At 44.0% G+C, this 22,153-nt stretch overlaps 1 protein-coding gene across 1 annotated transcript in view; it reads right to left on the reverse strand.

The window, feature by feature from the left end:
• Window positions 1-4,467: 4,467 nt before the first annotated feature.
• The window catches only part of LOC138648014 (dimethylaniline monooxygenase [N-oxide-forming] 2-like), a 95,004-nt gene continuing 77,318 nt past the window's right edge, over window positions 4,468-22,153 (reverse strand). Inside the window, exons 6-9 of the mRNA XM_069737470.1 lie at window positions 19,363-19,559; window positions 11,679-12,034; window positions 10,516-10,588; window positions 4,468-5,372 (exon numbers count right to left, since the gene is read on the reverse strand). Of these exons, the coding sequence (XP_069593571.1) occupies window positions 5,027-5,372; window positions 10,516-10,588; window positions 11,679-12,034; window positions 19,363-19,559 (972 nt within the window). The 3' untranslated portion in view covers window positions 4,468-5,026. The remainder of the gene's footprint in view (window positions 5,373-10,515; window positions 10,589-11,678; window positions 12,035-19,362; window positions 19,560-22,153) is intronic.

Consider the following 22,153-nt stretch of genomic DNA (forward strand, 5'->3'; position numbering starts at 1 on the left):
ATGGAAGGAAAAAATGAACATTTAACTTTTTAGTCACAAAAATTATCTTTTAGCAACAATTTTTTTATTTTCCCAATGGTAAAAGGAGAAACTGAACCACGAAAGTTGTTGTCCAATTTGCCCCGAGTACGCTGATACCTCATATGTGGGGGTAAACCACTGTTTGGGCGCACGGCAGGGCTTGGAAGGGAAGGAGCGCCATTTGACTTTTTGAATGAAAAATTGGCTCCACTCTTTAGCGGACACCATATCACGTTTGGAGAGCCCCCGTGTGCCTAAAAATTGGAGCTCCCCCACAAGTGACCCCATTTTGGAAATTAGACCCCCCAAGGATCTTATCTAGATGCCTAGTGAGCACTTTAAACCCTCAGGTGCTTCACAAATTGATCTGTAAAAATTAAAAAGTACTTTTTTTTCACAAAAAAATTCTTTTCGCCTCAATTTTTTCATTTTCACATGGGCAATAGGATAAAATGGATCATAAAATTTGTTGGGCAATTTCTCCCGAGTACGACGATACCTCATATGTGGGGGTAAACCACTGTTTGGGCACTCGGCAGGGCTTGGAAGGGAAGGCGCGCCATTTGACTTTTTGAATGGAAAATTAGCTCCAATTGTTAGCGGACACCATGTCGCGTTTGGAGAGCCCCTGTGTGCCTAAACATTGGAGCTTCCCCACAAGTGAGCCCATTTTGGAAACTAGACCCCCCAAGGAACTTATCTAGATGCATATTGAGCACTTTAAACCCCCAGGTGCTTCACAGAAGTTTAACGCAGAGCCATGAAAATAAAAAATAATTTTTCTTTCCTCAAAAATGATTTTTAGCCTGGAATTTCCTATTTTGCCAAGGGTAATAGGAGAAATTGGACCCCAAATGTTGTTGTCCAGTTTGTCCTGAGTACGCTGATACCCCATATGTGGGGGTAAACCACTGTTTGGGCGCACGGCAGGGCTCGGAAGGGAAGGCACGCCATTTGGCTTTTTAAATGGAAAATTAGCTCCAATCATTAGCGGACACCATGTCACGTTTGGAGAGCCCCTGTGTGCCTAAACATTGGAGATCCCCCAGAAATGACCCCATTTTGGAAACTAGACCCCCAAAGGAACTAATCTAGATGTGTGGTGAGGACTTTGAACCCCCAAGTGCTTCACAGAAGTTTATAACGCAGAGCCATGAAAATAATAAAAAAAATATATTTTCTCAAAAATGATCTTTTAGCCTGCAATTTTTTATTTTCCCAAGGGTAACAGGAGAAATTTGACCCCAAAAGTTGTTGTCCAGTTTCTCCTGAGTACGCTGATACCCCATATGTGGGGGTAAACCACTGTTTGGGCACATGCCGGGGCTCGGAAGTGAAGTAGTGACGTTTTGAAATGCAGACTTTGATGGAATGCTCTGTGGGCGTCACGTTGCGTTTGCAGAGCCCCTGATGTGGCTTAACAGTAGAAACCCCCCACAAGTGACCCCATTTTGGAAACTAGACCCCGAAAGGAACTTATCTAGATGTGTGGTGAGCACTTTGAACCCCCAAGTGCTTCCAGAAGTTTATAATGCAGAGCCGTGAAAATAATAAATACGTTTTCTTTCCTCAAAAATAATTATTTAGCCCAGAATTTTTTAATTTTCCAAGGGTAACAGGAGAAATTTGACCCCAATATTTGTTGTCCAGTTTCTCCTGAGTACGGTGATACCCCATATGTGGGGGTAAACTACTGTTTGGGCACATGCCGGGGCTCAGAAGGGAAGTAGTGACTTTTGAAATGCAGACTTTGATGAAATGGTCTGCGGGACGTCACGTTGCGTTTGCAGAGCCCCTGGTGTGCCTAAACAGTAGAAACCCCCCTCAAGTGACCCCATTTCAGAAACTAGACCCCCCAAGGAACTTATCTAGATATGTGGTGAGCACTTTGAACCCCCAAGTGCTTCACAGACGTTTACAACGCAGAGCCGTGAAAATAAAAAATCATTTTTCTTTCCTCAAAAATGATGTTTTAGCAAGCATTTTTTTATTTTCACAAGGGTATCAGGAGAAATTGGACCCCACTAATTGTTGCGCAGTTTATCCTGAGTATGCTGGTACCCCATATGTGGGGGTAAACCACTGTTTGGGCACACGTCGGGGCTCGGAATTGAGGGAGCACCATTTGACTTTTTGAATACGAGATTGGCTGGAATCAATGGTGGCGCCATGTTGCGTTTGGAGACCCCTGATGTGCCTAAACAGTGGTAACCCCTCAATTCTACCTCCAACACTAACCCCCCCACACCCCTAACCCTAATCCCAAATGTAGCCATAACCCTAATCACAACCCTAACCACAACCTTAATTCCAACCCTAACCCTAAGGCTATGTGCCCACGTTGCGGATTCGTGTGAGATTTTTCAGCATCATTTTTGAAAAATCCGCGGGTAAAAGGCACTGCGTTTTACCTGCGGATTTTCTGCGGATTTCCAGTGTTTTTTGTGCGGATTTCACCTGCGGATTCCTATTGAGGAACAGGTGTAAAACGCTGCGGAATCCGCACAAAGAATTGACATGCTGCGGAAAATACAACGCAGCGTTTCCGCGCGGTATTTTCCGCACCATGGGCACAGCGGATTTGGTTTTCCATGGTACTGTAAACCTGATGGAACACTGCTGCGAATCCGCAGCGGCCAATCCGCTGCGGATCCGCAGCCAAATCCGCACCGTGTGCACATAGCCTAATTCTAAAGGTATGTGCACACGCTGCAGAAAACGCTGCGGATCCGCAGCAGTTTCCCATGAGTTTACAGTTCAATGTAAACCTATGGGAAACAAAAATCGCTGTACACATGCTGCGGAAAAACTGCACGGAAACGCAGCGGTTTACATTCCGCAGCATGTCACTTCTTTCTGCGGATTCCGCAGCGGTTTTACAACTGCTCAAATAGAAAATCGCAGTTGTAAAACCGCAGTGAAATACGCAGAAAAAACGCGGTAAATCCGCCATAAATCCGCAGCGGTTTAGCACTGCAGATTTATCAAATCCGCAGCGGAAAAATCCGCAGAGGACCAGAATACGTGTGCACATACCAAAACCCTAACCCTAGCCCTACCCCTAACCCTAATCCTACCCCTAACCCTACCCCTAACCCTAACATTAGTGGAAAAAAAAAAAAATTCTTTAGTTTTTTATTGTCCCTATCTATGGGGGTGACAAAGGGGGGGGGGGGGTCATTTATTATTTTTTTTATTTTGATCACTGAGAGATTATATCTCAGTGATCAAAATGCACTTTGGAACGAATCTGCCGGCCGGCAGATTCGGCGGGCGCACTGCGCATGCGCCCGCCATTTTGGAAGATGGCGGCGCCCAGGGAGAAGACGGACGGACCCCGGCAGGATCGGTAAGTATGATGGGGTGGGGAGCATGGGGGGGTGGATTGGAGAACGGGAGGGGTGGAACGGAGCACGGGGGGGGTGCATTGGAGCATCGGGGGGTGGATCGGACTGCAGGGGGGGTGGATCGGACTGCAGGGGGGGTGGATCGGACTGCAGCGGGGGTGGTTGGAGCACAGGGGAGGGTGATTGGAGCACGGGGGGAGCGGCGCACAGGACGGAGGGGAGCCGGAGCAGTGTACCCGACAGATCGGGGGGCTGGGGGGCCGATCGGTGGGGTGGGGGCACATCAGTGTTTCCAGCCATGGCCGATGATATTGCAGCATCGGCCATGGCTGGATTGTAATATTTCACCCGTTATAATAGGTGAAATATTACAAATCGCCCTGATTGGCAGTTTCACTTTCAACAGCCAATCAGAGCGATCGTAGCCACGGGGGGCTAAACTACCACTCCCCCTGTCCCTGCAGATCGGGTGAAATGGGAGTTAACCCTTTCACCCGATCTGCAGGGACGCGATCTTTCCATGACGCCACATAGGCGTCATGGGTCGGATTGGCACCGACTTTCATGACGCCTACGTGGCGTGAAAGGTCGGGAAGGGGTTAAAAAGACGATTCTGACCCTCTCTCAGCAGCAGCTCTCCCTACACTCACTAAGTCTGGAGCAGAATGCGGCGAACAGGACAGGGCTACGTCTATTACAGACCTGATGATGCTGTGCGGCCAGCCAATCATTGTAATACCACAACAAAGATGACTGCAGCATTACAGTCCATTGCTCACAATCCCTGCATAGTCATTGGTGCTCTAAAGAGCACCAGAATTGCGGGGCAGAGACCCAAGCTCCCGCCGAATAATCCTGGAAATCTTCGGTGCTCGCCGAGTGCACCGAGCATAGTGATACTCGGGCGAGTACCGAGTAGTGGCGAGCACGTTCACTCATCACTAGTCAAATATCAATAAAATTCTTTGTTTTATTCCATACTTTATGATTTTGGCTTACTATATTTTCGTTCTTTGTGCAGATTATATAACATTGGGATCAGGTCCCAGGGTAAGAAGACTAAAAAAAAAAAAAAAAAAAAATGAACAAAAGTACACAATTATATTAAACAATATATACAATTTTATTACATAACCAATCCAAGATATTTTACAACAAACAAAACATAGTTAAAATACTTAAATACACAACAGTGTAAAGTTCTTGATATCTGAGCCTGATGTGGTAAAAGACACCTAATGTGGAGACAGAAGAAATATAAGGTGTATAACTATAAACACAGCAATGCAGGAAAGTTCCTTACAGCAAATGAGAATAAAAATATGAAAAAATAATGTAACATGAAACAAACATAATGCTCCGAAGGGGAAAATGAAGAAAAGTCAGATTATGCTATTTCTATATACAGTATGTACTGAGTCATTAGGTTTAGAAAGATGACCATGCATAAACCTTTTTTGGCCAAAAACCTGATCATTCAATAAAAACCTGGTGGAACAGAGCAAACACAGATGTGAACAAAGCATATCATAACTACATGAATATTGGTGCAATTTAAAATCTTCCAAACAAAAATAATTTCCCCCCAAAATATGGCAGGATGGGAATAGCAGTGGATAACCTGATTTTCTGTTTAATCAATGTCATGCAGTTTGTTATTAAGCCCTTAGGGTAACTGCTAGTAGTATGATGCCAAGGAAAAATATCCAAGGCAGAAAGGATATCCAGTGGGATTCTGGATTTTGTTTTACCACCCTTGTTTTTAGAGGTTTTTCTATTCGATGCCATTGGGTAAGAATTGCTTCACGGGCTCCAACCCATTTTCCTGGACCAGTCAGACGGAATTGGTAAGAATTACAGGGTCCAAAAACAACCTTCCATGCCAAAACTGGGTCTTTTAGAAACAACTTCCATATGTTTAGCTTCACTCCAATATCTGAGGCTAGATCATCCATGTATGGGATGTAATCTGTACGACGAAAGTTATTATCAGCCGTTGCAAACCTTATTGTATAAAGAAAAATGACAATGAATTAAATAAGGTTTTGTACATCATCACATAAATATAAGTCCATCATGTATGTAAAATGAATTCACTTTGTATAAGAAAATGCTATTTGCAGTAGAATCCCTACAAGGACTGGGAAAAGGTATTTTTCAGAGAAAAATGTAGACCCCGATTCATCAAGACCGGCGTGAAAACTAGGCAACGGTGAAGTGCAAGGTGCCTGATTCATTAAGAGGCTCATGCTTCTTAGTGAATCAGGGGAGTCATAAAGTGGCATGCGCCTCTCCACAAATCTTACTATAGTCGGGGACAAAGAATACCACCACTTGTCTTGAATTTGACAAGCATTGGTCACTAAGTCCCATCACGCTCTTGTCCTTCCCCAGCTTCGTTCACTTTGTTGGAGCTTGCCAAAAATAGGGCAAAGACATCAATAGTCCCAACAATTTTTAGCAGCCTTATAGTGCAAAAATTGTGCTGAATCAGCGTTTGAGAAATATGAACCTAGCTACAAATGTGGAGTCAGGATCTCATTCATGGGAAATCTTCATAAGGCTAGGTTCACATTGCGTTAGGGCAATCCGTTAAGCGCATAGCGCTAGCGGATTGCGCTAACGCAATGTTTGTTTAGGGTCGGCGTCTCCGCTAGCGCAGATCCCCGATCTGCGCTAGTGAGGGACAGACCTCGGACGCACCTCAGATGCTGCAAGCTGCGTCCGAGGTCCGTCACAAAAGAACGGCACATCGCTAGCGCGTGCCGAAAATGGCATGCGCTACAGGCAGAAATCACATTGCTGTCAATGGGTGCGCTAACGGACCCGTTGCACGGCGTTAATTGCGACATTTTTGCCATGCAACGCAGTCCGTTAGCGTTAAGTCTACGTTCACACTAGCGTTATGCTAGTTTGCGTCGGGCGACGCAGCGGCGACGCATGCGTCCCTATATTTAACATGGGGGACGCATGCGTTTTTTTGTTGCGTTGTGCGACGCATGCGTCTTTTTTGCCGCTAGCGTCGGACCAAGAAAACGCAACAAGTTGCATTTTTCTTGCGTCCAAATTTCGGCAAAAACCGACGCATGCGTCGCAAAACGCATCGTTTTTGCGTGCGTTTTGCGGCGTTTTTGCGTGCGTTGTGTGTTGCGTCGCTGACGCAGCGGCGCACAACGCTAGTGTGAACGTAGCCTAACCCATTAACGCAATGTGAACCTAGCCTAACTGCTACTTGATTGAAACCAGTGACCTTCCACTTGGGAATCAACCTAATAACATACTGAGCAATTAGTAAATATGAGAAAAGGTTGTAATTTGTAATATACAGGAAGAAAAAGATGTTTCCACCACCAGGAGCAAAATAGTAACAATGCAGGAATATGACGATCTACATAACTAACTATATGCTAAATAGTTGCAAGTCAAATTTATGCATGATAGCCAAGATGATTGTCTATAAAGTTATGGTAGTTTCACATTTGAAGCTGTAGTGCATGATGAGGTATGGAGACAGAGTCAAATGTCCAAAACACTGCACGCTTTTTTTCATCAATGTGCATGTAGTCATATGTGAAGAAATAAGTACAGTACGTTGGCTCCACACAGAGGTGCTTCGTATCATTTACATACATAACATTCTGTTCCTTGTTTCAAGCTGTGAAAAGACTTGTGGTATTTATCCTAAGTGATAGACCTGTTCTAGTGGCAGTTTTCACATCCATCAGAGTATAGCTGCCCCAGGTTTACCGTGACAGAGACGAGTCAAAAGACCACAGTGTGATTTCTCCTATTCTTGCACTGATTAGAAGGACTTAACCTTCTAATTAAAAGGTGTAAATTTCTTTTGGCAGTGCAGGGGTTAATCTGCTCTGTTGATAGCTCCTGGAGTGCTTAGGCTCTCAGCTGTGCACTGTTAGCCACTCCCATCTCCTATATAATCTGGGTCCTGGCTAGCACTCCTTGTCAGAGTTAGCTTATGCTGCATGGCTGGAGGTTGTTGGGGGTTGTTATTTGAGAAGGCATTTGGTGGATTTAGCTGTGACTGTTGCCAGGTTTTAAGTGTGTGATAATTCCCTTTCTTCTCCTACTTTGGTTTAACCCAATCCCCCACTCCTCGATGCATCACTCTTACATGTGTACATATTTGTATGTTTCGCATTTCCTTGTTACTTTGGTGTTTTACAGTATGCTACAACTCTCTTCTTCCCTGGGTAGGGAAGGGAACAGCCTTTTATGGTCCCAGTCGTGGGATGGACGTATCAGGAGAACTTACACTAGTCAAAGAACCATAAAGCTTCATTTTAGCAAAAAAAAAAAAATGAGGTAATGGTAATCAAGGAACCCCATAAAATGTCTTACTAAGGAAGTTCACACAAGTCAAAAAACACAAAATTATTATTTTTGCATAAAGTTGGGATAATTTTAAAGAAAAATATTAAGACATTGATAGATGCCCATCATTTTTATGTACAGCTCTGGCAAAAATTAAGAGACCACTGCAAAAATGTTCAGTTTGTCTGATTTTTCTCTTTTATAGGTATGTTTTTGAGTAGAATGCATACCCGTTAATGCACATAAAATGCAAACTTTAACCAAAAATTATGATGATGGTAAAGAAAATTGTGGTAATGGAAGATCATGAATTTATTTGAAGATATTGCTAGCCTTTTGTGCCTGATGAAGTTGGTGAAATTGAAGATGGTTGGATATAGCATTTTGCATTGTTGCCCCTGTAACTTCACAGCAAAGCAACAAGCCCCAACCTCACACTGGCTATGGAGAAGGGAAAGGACGCTGGTCCTCATGTGAGTGGGAAGGGTAAAATAATAGTTTTTATTCTTTGATTGTATATGTGGAGAGTGCCAGACGGAGGATATTATGACAAGATGGGGTCCAGCATGGGGGACATTATTAGGAGATGGAGAACACTACTACAGAATGGAGACTAGGATCCGGGACATTACAGAAGGGAGGACACACATCTCTTGTAGGAAGCCTGTTAGTGCAAGATGACTTCAATCCAAGTACAGGTGCTTTGTTGATTGACAGATCTTGCTTTAAAAAGCCAGAGAAGGGCAGATATGAATGGAAAACAAGTTTGTTGGGAAGGTGCACTTAAATGTTTGGCTGCGTCAAGGGTGCACAGGGTGCTTGTACTTCGTCTGAACAGTCACTGTGTGTGAACAGACTCCCTTTTAATGAATCAGGTGCATCTTATTAGTGTTTTTCTTCTCTGTGCTCCTCAACACAAGCCTTACTGCAGTCAGAGACCATTTTATAAGCAGGTATCGCAACGCCCTGTTCTACCTTCACTAAAACTGCCTTGAAAACTCGAAAAGTCTCACCATTTTCCTGTTACCTCATGTTGCACCCAAATTTTTGGCAGGCACGGTACCACATAGGGAATGTGCCTCGGACTGCGGAGCCCCTTATGGAAGAAGCTAATAGGAAACACCATGCAGCGCCTATTCCCCCCTCACACTACTCCCCCAGGTGATGCACTAATTGGGACGCCCACCTGACCAACGGGAAGAGAGAGGAAGGGGCATCCGGCCACACCCACAAGGGTTAAATCCAGGTGCTGGGGTCAGTTCCTTCCTCTTTCTCCCCAGCTGACCCTCTGGAAGAAATTGTCCCACCTTCCCTCCCCTACATACAGGGTGGAGCGCGGTAATTTGCTGATTTGGGAATGAAATAAAAAAATTATGATCATTAGAAAAATTTATTTTATATTTTAATTATACTGAACAGTAATGGAATTTTTAAATTACATGGTTTTAAATAGTGTATCTGGCAAATGTCGACCTTCGCTATCCACACACTGCTGCATACGTTTTCTGAAGTTTTCATGAACTCTAACAAGCATGTCCACTGGTATTCTGCCAATTTCAGCTTCAATATTGTTCCTTAGGTCTTCCAAGGTGTTGGGACGGTTGATATACACCTTAGACTTCAGGTAACCCCAAAGGAAAAAATCGCATGGGGCTAAATCTGGTGAGCGTGCTGGCCAGTTCACATCTCCCCTCAAAGAGATAAGCCGTCCAGGAAACATTTGCCTCAAACAATTCATGGTAACCCTCGCTGTGTGTGCAGTGGCACCATCCTGTTGGAACCATGTATCCTCTAGTTCCATTGCCTCAAGAGCCGGCTGAAAATAATCCTGTATCATAGACAAGTACCGTTCGGAGTTCACAGTTATGGCACGACCATTATCCTGAAAAAAGTAAGGACCAATGATGCCTACTCGTGATATGGCGCACCACACAGTGAAAATGAGGTGAAAATGTGCCTCATCAGAAAAAAACACAATTGCGTCACGGGGTATCGTTGCTAACATGTCTTCACAAGAGGTCCGCCGTGTCAAATAGTCCCATGCTGACAAATGTTGGACCACGCACACCTTATACGGGTGAAAATTCAGTTCATCATGAAGAATCCGGTGGAGAGAACGTCTTGAAATGCCAAGAGCAAATGATTGCTTCCGAGCAGAGCGTTTCGGAGATTGCAGTACTGCTGCTCTAACTCTCTCGATGTTTTGTGGTGTTGTAATCCTTCTCTCAGGTCCCCTTCGTACACATGACACATTCCCTGCTGTTCTGAATGCATTCACCCAATTTACAATTGATAACTAATGTTTTTGTGACGTTTAAAAAATGTTTTTAATACTTGAAACTTAAAGCTGACGATAATAATACTGTTATTTTTAAGTCACAGCGGAAGTGGAGGGAGGGACGAAGCTTCGTAGCCGCTCATTGGCTGGCCGCCTGTCGGTCGCAGACTGGGCCCACGGCTGTGAGCCCATTGCAAAATGTAATTTGCCCCTCCCTGCTTATCAAATTAATAAACTGTGACCGACTAGTTCAACCCATCTAAGCCTGTTCGTGTTGTCTTTTCGGGATCAATGGTAGGGGGGGAAGGCACTATTTACGTCACACGGGTCTCCGCAGTCACAGCTTTTCAAAGTGTTTTACATCAGATCACTTTAATAAATCGGGACCTAAGTTTTTACTCTAAAATCTGACCTGAATCTTTTGCTGTAACTCACGCGCTTTATTGCAGATTGGCATGTTTAGACTATCACACGCAGTGGCACAGTATATGAATACAGCCTAAGGGTCTACAAATTGGGATCAGTCTTTAAACTTACCATTTCTTTCTAAGCCGTTCATCCTTTAGCATCTCATTTTTTATTCCCTCAGAGCTTGGAAGTTTGTGTAATCCTGAAAAACAATTAAAAAATAATTACTAGTTTACACCAAAAGACAAATTTTTGTTTATGATGATATTTACTTCTATAAGTGTTTAAATGGAATCTGTCAGCAGGTTTTTCCTATGTCACTTCCTCAGCTCATTGCTGTGGTTTCAACACAATCCGTATTTTATCAGCAGGAAATTATCACTGAAAGACTAGGTATCGTGTGCCAAGCAGTCTAACTAATCTGTGTAACCCCCCTCCCATTAATTGGCAGCTCATTGGTTAAGTGAAGTATATACAGGAACCTGCCAATTAGTGAGTGGGTGGGATTATACAGGGTTCAACAATCTGAACACTGCTATATCTACAGAAGAGAAAACATTGTCATCAATAAAGAATATTTGGGAGCTCAAATGGCTAAACCAAGAGGTAAATGTGTGTGAGTAGGGTCACAAATTCAACCTCAGCCTTGTTTATATCAAAATACAAAAAATCTTTATTGAATGTCTTATAAACAGGGCATAATGATATCAGTTACTCCACGCAATGAGCATAAGCCTAATGAAAACAGGCGGGCAACGATACAACCATGGTGCGACCATACAGGCATGTCTTAATTAGGCTAGGGAACACCATAATATACAAGTGACTAGATAAATATCAAATTTATGAAAGTCCTTAAGCACAAGTAAATGGGGAAAGAGGTATTGGAAAGACCAAAAGGATACCCAATATACTGCTGTGCAATTTGCACTGAATCAAATGCAAGCACAGGTGTAATCAGACATAACAAATTTGGCTATAGTAACTCCATAATATGCTCTAATGCACAGCTGGAGGTAACTATTACAGGAAAGCGTACCTATCAGAAAGTAGCCAATACTCATAAAAGATGAAGGAAGCCCTCTTACCCATTTTTAAGAGGTCTGCATGTTGCACCAAAGCCCCGACGCACGTTGCACTTTCACTTCCTCGGGGGCAGAGAAAACATGAAATACAACAAGCAGCCCAGTTTGTGATGAATCACTGGAATCAGAGTCTCTGGCTCTACATCAGGTTGCTCTCCAATTACATAGCAACAACCTACTGACAGATTCCCTATAAGAATTACTTACCCTTGAAAAGTTTAGTTGCCCATCGAGACTGAAGTTCAGCCACCACCATGGTTGGCCCAATAGGGAGGACGAATGAAATGAATGCTATTGTAGGCTTTTCAATCCCCAGCGGGACAATCTTTTTATAAAACGATCCTTTGGTTTCATCCTTTTTAACAATAGCTTCATCCAGAAAAGGGAAACTGTAGTCATAACCTGTGGCGAGCAAAACCACGTCAAGATTGTCCACAACAGATCCATCTGCAAAATAGACTGATGTCTCGGTGAACTTTGTCACATGTGGCTTGACCATGATTGAACCAGACAAAATACGGCTTGGAAGTTCTTCATTGACCAAAGGCTCTTTCCATGCAATTCTGCGATTAAATCAATACTAATATGAGCAAGGTAAAATACAGGAACAGGAGATAATTGTACAGAAATCAAGCATTTAGTAAAACAAACTACAGCATGTATGTATCACATTAATAAAACCGTAATATTTGTAGGTTTCCCCTGAACACGTTAGTCACATTTCCTTCCTAAATCGCAACTGCTGTAATGCCCAGACTACAGCCAATTACTAGGCGCAAGGCTGAAGCCACTGTACATGCAAAGTGCCGCTCAGCACAGTGATTGTTTGCAGTCTTCATATGTGATGTTGTGACATCAACGCTGCAGTCCGTCAGCAAAGAGCTGCTTTGGTAGCAGATAATCATTGCTGGACTTGCAGAGAGCAAGTAACTCGGGTTTTAATTATTACCTTGGGAAAACCAATTGCCCATGAAAACATGTAAAATGAGAAAATCCTTTTAATTCTTGAAATTATAAGACCAAGTGAGAAGAGAGACAATTTATTCATTGTGCAATACTAAGGAGTAGGATTGGTAGAATCTAGTGATGAGCGAGCGTGCTCTGATAAAGCGTTATCCAAGCATGCTCGGGTGTGATGGGAGTATTGCGGGGGCTTGAGTAAGGCTGGAGTCACACGCGAGTTTTACCGACGTAAGAGCGCAGAAAATACGTCCGTAAAACTCGCAAAACAAACGGCACAATTATTCTCAATGGGTCTGCTCCTATCAGCCGTATATTACGGATCCATATTATACGGCTTTCTACGGCCGTAACAAATCGCAGCTTGCTGCGATTGTCAGCGTATTGCGCGAAAAATACGCCAATGAAAGTCTATGGGGGAGCGTAAAATGCGGAATGCATACGGACCATGCGTGTGACTTGCGAGAAATACGCTACTCACTGGCAGATGTCCGGAAATGTCCAAAGGCCTCAATCAGGCAGGTGAGACATGCTAATTAGCAGAAAAAGCCAGACAGTGAACCCGGAAGTCTGCTGCACGCCTCCACCGAGTGAGATCTTCAAGATGGCACACATCATAAATGTTGATCTCCTCATCATCTTGGTGCAAGAAAGGCCTGTTATCTGGGATCAGAGGGATCCCAACTATGCCAACAGGGCACAAAAAGAGGCAGCATGGAGGAGTGTATGGGTCACTCTTCCCAAATTATGAGCAGCAGCCACGTGCGGCACAGTGGCAAATAAGTAAGTACACCCATGTTTGAAATTTAATGTTCTTGTTAAACATCAGGACCTTAGTACTTTGATTTTTTAAAATTGATTTTATTAATGAATACCCATATTAATTTACAGCACACCAGTACATACATGGTGTAGTATATGCTAAACGGATTTCAATAAGGTTTTTAACAGATGTCCCTTACTAACATTGTTTGCAAGTAATTGTTCTTTCTGGGATAAAGGGTAGCGGACTGTGTCCTTGTGGCCTTACTTTAGAATGGTCTTGTGTTTGCAAATTAACTAATAAATGTCTTCTAAAAATGCATATTCCTATGCTAAAATAAAATGGGTGTAGTCAATTACACCTTGTGAGACCACTCTGCATAATGGGCTAATCAATGTGTGTAATATTTGTTGTTTCAGTGGGTGATGTTACAACCCGATGGCGGAGCATCCGCGACCAATATAGGAGGGAGAGGCAACAGCGGGAGAGGAGTGGGGCAGGCGCACCACCCAAGAAAAAAAAAATATATTTATTTTGACCGGCTCACTTTTTTGAACCCCAGCATGGACCTCAGGCCGTAAGTACAAACATCACAACCCCTTTTTTAAATTACTAAAACAAACATTTGTACTCAAAAACATTTTTCTTTACAGAACACAGTCCAACCTTACTGACAGGGAGACAGGCTCTGGCTCAGAATTGGTCATAGACCCAGTGGGTGAAGGCGAAGAGGTGGCTGGTCCATCTTCTGCTCCCTCAGGCTCCATCCCTCAAGGATCCTCCTCATCTGGCCAGCCAGCTCCAGCAGAGCCAGAACAACAGCAAGAGGCCCCACAGTTGTCATCATCAGCAGCAGCAGCACCACCACCTAGCCAGGATGACCCTGGAAACAGCAGCAGCCCTACTGTTGCCCTGGAGTGCTCACCACAGGCTGCAGTCTTTTCACAGCGTGCTCGCCGCAGGAGAGAGCTTATCCAAAGCCAGAGAAACGTGGATGCTGGTGTGATGAACTATCTGGCAAGGGTTCGTGAGGATGATGGGGAGGAGGGCTTTACCAGGAGCCTTGCCCGGTACTTAAGGCCAATAGAACGTGAGTTGAGGCTTCGTGTGAGAGGGTGCATTCAGATCCTGATTGATGCATGCACCCCCCCAAATAACCCATACCAACTTATGGAATTTATTGAACAGTGGCAGATGTCACCTCAAAATATCCAGCGGCCTCAGAGATTACAAGGCATGCATGCTCATGAGGGATCTGAAGCACCCCCTCCACGTCAGCCAACACCTCAACGACAACCCACACCCAACCCACCATGGCAACCTCAGTACCATATGGCCGGATATCGTCAACCATCCCAATATGGCCACTTGTCCACACCCAATGCTGGAGGCTGGTCCCAACCTGGGTTTGGACAATATGGCCATTTTGGTTTGGGGTATGATTCCAGGCCATATGGTCAGCAACATCAGGGGTTACCTAGAAATCCTTTCCAAAATATGCCAACTGTCCAGCATCATCCCAGGCATATTTTTCCGCCAGCCACTACCACATCCTCACAGGGTGCAGGACAATTGGGCCTACAAAGGCCACCTGATGAGGACCCAGAGCAATCCACATCTCCACCACATACCTACCAAGACTTGTGATTTTTTATTTTTGTTTTATTTGTTTTTTTATCTTGTTTTTCCTTTTTTTTTTTATACAATCTTGAGGTTGTTTGTACTGACATAGCACTTTGTAATGCTGCTGATGTAGTATGTTTATATTGGCCCCCCCAAAAAAAGGGTAATGAAAATATTTGTAAAAAAAAAAGGTTATGACAAAACAATAACCAACACTCAAATATTGTTTAAAGTATTTTGCAAAAAAGCAACATCTGGTTGTGGACAATTCATTATTTCATCACACACACATGATAGGATCATAACCATATGAAAATTTAAGCAATACAAAAGACTGATTTTTGAAAAGGGTAAGCAAAAGATTTTATATAGAAAACTAAACATACTAAATTGCCTATTCTTGCCAGGGAGTAGCACCTTGAGGACTTAAAAAATAATTGGTGAAAACATCTCGAACTTTGAGGCCAGAAATGGGACGACGCGGAGGAGGGACATATGGGGTAGGCAGAATAACATTGTTCATGAGGTTAACATCAATATTGGGTGAGGAACAATCATGTATGCGTGTAAAATTATGTAAAATAACACAGGCTTTGATAACTTCATTGATTGTAGCCTCACCTAGCTGAATGGCAGACTGAAGAACACGCCATTTGGCAACAAGAATCCCAAAGGCACATTCCACCAGTCTCTGCACCCTGGAAAGTCTCAGATTAAAGACCCTCCGCCGGTGGTCCAGGTTGCGCCTGGGATAAGGCCTCATGACATGCCTCGTAAGTTGGAAAGCCTCATCTCCAACCAAAACAAAAGGCACTGCTTCCGCATTGGATCCTGGGAGTTGTTGTGGTGGTGGGAGGTTTAGCTGGTTATCACGTAGCTGCCAACCCATTATGGACGCATTGAACACCCTACAGTCTCCAGTTCGCCCATAGGCCCCAATGTCTACAATTATAAACCTGTAGTTACTGTCAGCAACAGCTAACAGAACTACAGAGAAAAACTGCTTATAATTGTAGAATTGGGAACCAGAGTTCGGCGGCTTACGCACCCTAATAGGTTTCCCATCCACAGCTCCAATGCAGTTAGGGAAGTCACAAGTGTCCTCGAAACCACTGGCGATTTTTAGCCAATCCTCCTGTTTGGGCTCAGGCATAACCACATCATGAAGCTTCTCCCATATTTGGAAACAGGTTTTACGAACAATGCCTGAAATTGTAGAACGCCCAATAAGGAACTCCAAGTGTAGTCCCGCATAGGACAAGCCTGTGGCCAGGAAGCTGAAAGAAAAAAAACAACAAAAATAGAAATATTAAACATGAGTCCAAAGAAAACATATATAGTATATTTACAAAGACTTTATGTCCAATCTAAAATTTTCGAATTCCCATGGTTACTTTCATACAACATTAACCACATTTTTTGTGATGTGCTTGGGCCATAATGTCAACATAAACTTACAGAAAACTACTAGAAGCCAACACATAGAAAAAAATATCATCAACATACAGTATGTGAGAATGTTGAATACATACCGTAAGGTTAGGAGCAGACGCTCCTCAGCAGAGATGGCTTTTCTCATCCTTGTGTCCTGATAGGTGAGCCCAGGACGTAAGATCTCCAACAACATATCAAAAGTCCTGATGGTCATGCGACTATACAGGTAAAACTTGGCAGGATGTGACCTCAAAGCTGAATATAGCCTCTGAAAATGTCCTTTACTCTGGCCTTGGGTCAATAGAGGATGCACCCACAATCTCCGTCCCCTCCTTCGCGGATCAACATTGACCGGATATGGCTGTCCAAAGCGACGTGACAACACCCAGTGAAGTAACACCCGCTGAGTTGTGCTTAAATACACATGGTCAGACATGTTTGTAAGGTGAAAGCAACACAGCCAAAAGAAGCTCCAGAACAAATAGGGCACATGGGAGGGTTCCACCTGTTGTAGAGGGCTTAAATAGTGTTGTTAATGATGATTTCAATGTTTTGCAGGCCTGAAAACCATTAAATGTCCATTTTGTGATGCTGCGTGAAAAATACGCCATACGGATCACATACGGATTACACACGCAGCAGCACATGCGCAAAATACGCGACCACACCTAGGCTACGCATTAACTACGGAAATAGATTTCTGGGACATTTTGGCGTATTGCGCGCGTATTACAGACATAGAATACGTTCGGTATTGTCTTACGCCGAGTGTGACTCCAGCCTAATATGTTCGAGTCCCCACGGCTGCATGATTCTCAGCTGTTAGACAGCTGCAACAGATTCAGGAATTGCCTGTTTGTTAGACAGCTGCAACACATGCTGAGATTCCCTAACAGCTGAGAATCATGCAGCTGTGGGGACTCGAACATATTGCTCAAGCCCCCACAATACTCCGATCACACCCAAGCATGCTCAGATAACGCTATATCAAAGCACGCTCGCTGATCATTAGTAGCAATCCCTAGCATCGGATAGTGTGATAGATATGAAGTAATTCTAAAAAATTATCTGCAGTTTATATTAAATTCCACAATGCTGATTATCTTGAATTGCTGGAAATAATCTGACCTACATCTTAAATGAGATATAGATAAGAAAATGCTAAATATAAGATTTACAGCACCGGTTATCTTTGTTTCTAAAAATAATCCCTCATTTGTAAGATGTTACTGCCGTCGGGACAAATTAGGATTTTTGATTTTCTTCATATAGGTTTAAAATGTACATACAGTGTCCGTAAAGTCATGGTGCACTTTTGACACAGCATCTATTTATAGTTTACATTTTGGCGACCTTTCTCTGGCCCAATCATATCAGACCTGTTCATAAGGAGAGATAACAAGAACCAATCAAACACAAACTCATTTAAGCTGTTGCTGAGCCCCCAGTCAGATTAACCCCTGATAAACTGAACTCTGATTAATACACTACCAGGTCTGTGACATCATGTAACCACAAGCTTACGCCAGCTGTGTGGTTTTCCATGCCAGTCGAGATGTGGATGGTACAGAGGAAAGTTCAGTGTGTTCTGTGGCTCGCTAAATTCGAATCCGTGACCAAAGTGATACGTGAATATCGGCGAGTTTATAACGAAACGCTACCACATAAGACTAACATTACTCTGTGGGATAAACAGTTGAAGGAAACCAGCAGTTTGGTGGAGAAACCGCATTTTGGTAGGCAGTAAGTGATGAGTCTGTAGAGGCTATAAGGGATAGCTACCTAAGGAGCCCTAACTAATCTGTGCGTGTGTGTGCTCGACAAATACACCTAAGCAAAACTACAGTTCATAAGGTGTTAAAGAAACGTCTCTGTATTACGGGGTACAAATTGCAGCAGATTGACCCAAACGATGCTTGTTTGCTACAGATATGCTTCATGAGATCGACAATGATGCAAGATTTTTGCAGAAGATTGTTTAGCGATGAGGCGACCTTCCATAAAACAGAGAATCACAGATGTTACTCACTCTGTTGCACCAGATGTCCTTACCCGTGTGTGGCAAGAACTTCACGTTGATGTGTGTAAGGCAACAAATGGAGCCCACATCGACCTGCACTGAATAGGTATGCAACTGGGAGAGTTTTTCTTTCATTTGGAGCAGATTTCACATTTCTATCGTTTTTTGTTGCTTTCCAGTGACTGGTCAAAAGTGCACCATGACTTTACGGACACACTGTATATATTTTCACACTTCTTAATTGCGAGAAACATTATGTGCATTCACCTAAATATATATTTCATAGCCTTAAAATTATGGAAAATAAGTACAGAAAGTATGCACAGAATGAAAGTGACTTTCCACTTAGAAGGTTTCTTTTTTCTTTATATGGGTTCAAAAACTAAGGCAGAAAGCAACTACCTGCCTGTTCTACCAATGCTGGCTGAGAGTGGCCATTGCCTGCTCCCGCCAGCGATACAGCCACTCAACATCAATACAGCAGCTCTTCCTCTTCCGGTCTGCACGTTCAATGGGGGCACGATTGCCATTTTCATGCTGACAGCTGGCTACCTGTAGTTAGGCAGAGAGGAGATGGCTGTCAATCAGCATCACACCCACTCGGCAGAGCAGAGTAGAAAAAAAGCCGCTGCTCTGTCGATGTGAAGTGGAAGCCACAATCGCTGGCAAGAGAAACCTGTGACCGCTCTATTGGCAAAGTTTGGCGCTGGGCACAATTGTCTGATAGGTCCTGCCAGCTTTTAAGCCCATAGTTAAAGAAAAAAAGTCTTGGATAAACTCTTTACTAACACGGCAAGAGGAAGTTTGCACAATTATTGCATACAGTCTTAGTAATAGGTTCAATGTCACGGTATGCAGTAAGCTCCAATGCTATTTCTACTGGGGATAGATATAACTGAATTAGGTTTATGCAAGAGGCCTTAAATTTCTGCATTAGGAATTTTTCAATTTAAGCACTATAAATATGAATTAAAAATGTAATTATAATTTTGAACCCATTATATAAAATTTACAAAAAGGTGTCAAGGGTGTTCATATTCACAATATGAATGAAGTGTGCACATTCCACATCAGCATGTGCTTTCATTTACCCCTCTGGTTGTATGTTGTATAATTCATGGTTAAATTGATCATTCATGTATTTCTTTAACATCCATCGAGACACAGCTGCTGGCAGTATATTGTTGATCCAATTCGGGAAACGACGTATGAATTCCAAATCAAAAGGAAGTCCTCCTTTTGCAAGTCGCTGTAAAACCCAAACTCCATGTCTGGAGCTAAGATATACCTGTGACCAATGAAAAAATTGACTATTTTAAATAAAGATATGTCTAATAACATAATACCTGTGGTTAATAATGCAATGTCAAATTCCCCATACTGCTCTATAAACTATGACATTTTACAGATTATCACACCCTGTACAGTGGTGTCAGTACTTGGGCCATCACTGAACAGAGGTACCCAGTGGAGCACAGTTTGTACGGCAGTCATTTTCCAACTCCAGAGTCACTGGGTAAGGGTGGAATCACAACAGCCATATGCTGGTGACCCTCGGCTCCTGCTCTGCTGCGAGCGTGAGCTGAATGTCATACTACTGTGCTGCTATTCTCGCTTGTTGAAAATTTCCAATGAAAACCTAGTGTACTAAGCGTTTGCATTACGACTACAGTAAAAGTGGTCAGGATCTGCACGCAAGTGTCTGATTTAATTCTTTCCATTCTGGGCGCTTGCAAAAGGATGACAGAATAAAGTGTTGTTGGATCGCCCCCATGGGGCCATGGGGTACTCGGTACCGGGTCCTGCGGTTCGCAGGGGGGATGTCACGGTGGCTGAACCAGTCCGTGGCCCTGGGACATCCGTGTAAAAGGGAAAGGTCTTTAAAGGAGAAAGCTTTGTGTTCGTGACGCCAACTGTGGTATTCGGTCAGGGTGACCGACGCTGCTTTACGGGGTCCGCTGGGGTGATGTTATGGCAGCTAGATGGTGTACCTTCCCACAGGTGAAGTATGTCCCCAGGGTTTCCTGGTGTGTAGATGGTGGATGGTGAGAGGCGCAGAGAAGAACGAGGACACAAGGTTGCGGTCTCTTTACCTTTACTGAAGACTTCAGCATCCACAGTCCAGGGCACCAGACCACAGGGCAGGCAGAGTCCGGCCAGTTTGGAGGCAAGTCCAGAGTTCCCTTGTCCAGGTGGAAATCAGTAGCCTTCCCTTGCGCTGCAGTGGTGTAGTCCCTTACTGCCTATGGCTTCACATAAGGGTCTCACAGATGTGGAGTTTCTCTCTCTCTGTCCCCCGTAGTTGAATAGGACAAACCCGTATGACTGGTGACTTGAGGTTGTTTATAGGGACTCTAGCACGCCCCGGCCTCCAAGGGTTGCCAACGTGCCTCCTGGGTGTAGGGCAGACAGGTAACTTGCAATTAGCTGTCCTGCCGGTCTCTGGAGCAAAGCATAAAGGTCCTTACTCCCTCGGATTTCCGGCCACTGGGATTCTGCGCCTCAGAAGGAGGCAGCCTGTGCAGGGCTGGTTCCCTTGTGGCATCATCTCCTTTGCTATGACTTCCTTCACGCTGTCTGCAATACAGTTCTGCCTTCTGAATGTCTCTTTCTCTTTCTAAGGGCATGCAAGGCTCCTTGGACCCTCTGTCCACCTCAGACTCAGGTCTGGAATGTTCTGCCAGAACTCCTGTCTGAAACTAACCAACTTTCCCTACAGACTACCAGTATATATATATATATATATATATATATATAGTGACCTAATAAATAGGAGCAGAAGCTCCCCCTGGTGGTCTGGAGTGTGAAATGTGTTGCATGTTTGTGATACCTGGATGCAGTTATCCATCTTTGCCTTCAAATGTAGCATCACTCTATCCGAGAGGAAAGCACTACCACTGCGATGACCAGGACCCTGGGGCGCCGCATTGTTTCACAGTGCAGCGCCATTTTGTTGGTGACTGCAATGCGATACTTAGATGTGGACAAAGTCACTGAAGTTGACTGGCAGCGCCAATTTTTTTTAGTTGGTGCTACGCTACTCACTGTATCACACATGACTGAATTAGATACTTGGCTCTGCTCGGTCGGTGTAAAGCCTTATTCAGATGTTGTGGCATCACAGTTCTGAATGAGTCTTTACACTTCGCAGAGGAGTCAGTATTCAGAGCACAGCAGTGTGATTATTTTACCATTGTGCTTCAACACTGCAGTGGAGACATCGGTGGTGAGCACAGGTCACGCAGCCTTACATTGTACTTTTAATGCAAGACTACTGACTTGTTCTTACTGCTGGAAGAAGTCATTGCCACAGCCCTGCTTTCACTGATCAGTGCAGGCCTGTAGAGGTAACTTCTTCAAGTAGTGAGACCAGCTTGGTATTCTGGCATTAGTAGTACAATGTCAGGCTGCCCAACCTGTGCTCACTGCACGCTGCCCAATGATGTGGCCCTTGGGCTTTTGTAACTGCTTGTTTCTGAACACTACATGAGGGGTGAAGGGGAAATATACAGCTCTGGCAAAAATTAAGAGACCACCACGTCAAAGCCTTGCCAAGAGGGGGGGCTGTATGGGGCGCAGCTAAAAGGAGGCCCCCACATGACTGCGTTGCCATGGGAGCAGTGCAGTAGGTTTTCTTTTAAAAATAAAGGTGTTATTGAGTAAAGGGGCCCGGGGATTGGAAGAGTAGGATTTGGGGTGGGGATTTATGCAAAAAGGGAGGTGGGGGCTTGGGAAAGTGCGGGAAAAGGGGAGATCAGTTACCTTAGACGGGCGAAGTGAGTGGACCTGCTGCCACATCCCTCTCACCATGTCTTCTGTGGACAGCCTGGTAGCTCAGCTTCGTCGGGAGGCCAGTTCCAGGAGGGCCGGATGGCTGGAGGA

This window comes from Ranitomeya imitator, chromosome 8 (genome assembly GCF_032444005.1).
Source record: "Ranitomeya imitator isolate aRanImi1 chromosome 8, aRanImi1.pri, whole genome shotgun sequence".
Classification (NCBI taxonomy): domain Eukaryota; kingdom Metazoa; phylum Chordata; class Amphibia; order Anura; family Dendrobatidae; genus Ranitomeya; species Ranitomeya imitator.